The sequence below is a fragment of the Stegastes partitus genome, unplaced genomic scaffold (assembly GCF_000690725.1).
Source record: "Stegastes partitus isolate 25-593 unplaced genomic scaffold, Stegastes_partitus-1.0.2 Scaffold2103, whole genome shotgun sequence".
NCBI lineage: Eukaryota > Metazoa > Chordata > Actinopteri > Pomacentridae > Stegastes > Stegastes partitus.
The window spans coordinates 92,252-93,255 of record NW_007579834.1 but is presented as its reverse complement, the minus strand read 5'-3'; the positions used below and the strand labels follow the sequence as shown (position 1 = coordinate 93,255).

The following is a 1,004-nucleotide window of genomic DNA, read 5'->3' as shown; positions in this document are numbered from 1 at the left end:
GGTGGAACCAGTTACCAAACTGTTCAACCTGCTGACTCCCTCTCAGTCTGTAGGAACAGACTGAAGAGCAGCTCTTCACTCAACACCTCTGCACCTGACAGCCTGGAAACAAGCAGCAACAACAAAAAACTAAATGTCCTGTCACCTCCCTACAGCCGGCTACTGGCATCAGCGCCCTTACACACTGGGCCTGTTCTATGACCCTTATCCAGGCTGTTTTCTCCTGACCAGATCCTTGCTGGTGTTGTATCTGCTCTCAGATGGTTCATTTAGTGTCTGCTAAATGAACTTGTAGAGTTCTACTTCGTGGTATAGTATTGCAAAGAAGTCTTGACTCTGAAAGGAAACTCAAGGTTTTCTGACAAATCTGTTCCAACTCGGTGTTCTTGTTTATGCTGAGCTCTGTATTCAGCTGACAGCAGCATGAATTCAGTCAGTCTGAATGTGCAGGGACTGAAACTCAGAGTTCATGACACCAGGAGGAACGAGGAGCTAGGATTTAAAAGGTCGAGGACGGAGGAGGTAGAATGCAGGATACAAGTTGAAGGCCACGCCTCCTCTGACTCACCTCACACCTGACGCTGCCGCTGCTGTCTGTCAGCCTCCACTCACTGCCCCGCCCCTCTCTCAGACAGCCAATCAGCAGCAGGTTGACTCTCGGCAGAGCCTGCTGTCCTGGCACAGATAGCTCCGCCTCCCTGGCCCACGCTCGCTGCTCATTGGTGCTCCAGGACAGGTTGCTGACGCAGGCCACGCGCTGCTGGGAGACCAGCTCAGAGATGGACAGCAGCCTGCAGACAGACGGGAAGACACGTGACCTGCTGCACTGTCACATGACCGCAGGTGAGGTCCACAGGTGTCTGAACGTACCTGTAGCTGACAGGTAAGGTGTGAGCGACGCACATCTTCTCCTGGATCTGCTGCACCACACAAACACTGAGCTGATACACACTGAGCTCACAGCGCACACCTAAAACACAACAACACAACTGTGATGTCGTCCA

The 1,004-nt window shown here is 52.6% G+C and overlaps 1 protein-coding gene across 1 annotated transcript in view; it reads right to left on the bottom strand.

The window, feature by feature from the left end:
• ctc1 (CTS telomere maintenance complex component 1) overlaps window positions 1-1,004 on the bottom strand; it is a 31,164-nt gene that overhangs the window by 28,006 nt on the left and 2,154 nt on the right. Inside the window, exons 3-4 of the mRNA XM_008303959.1 lie at window positions 871-970; window positions 569-791 (exon numbers count right to left, since the gene is read on the bottom strand). Of these exons, the coding sequence (XP_008302181.1) occupies window positions 569-791; window positions 871-970 (323 nt within the window). The remainder of the gene's footprint in view (window positions 1-568; window positions 792-870; window positions 971-1,004) is intronic.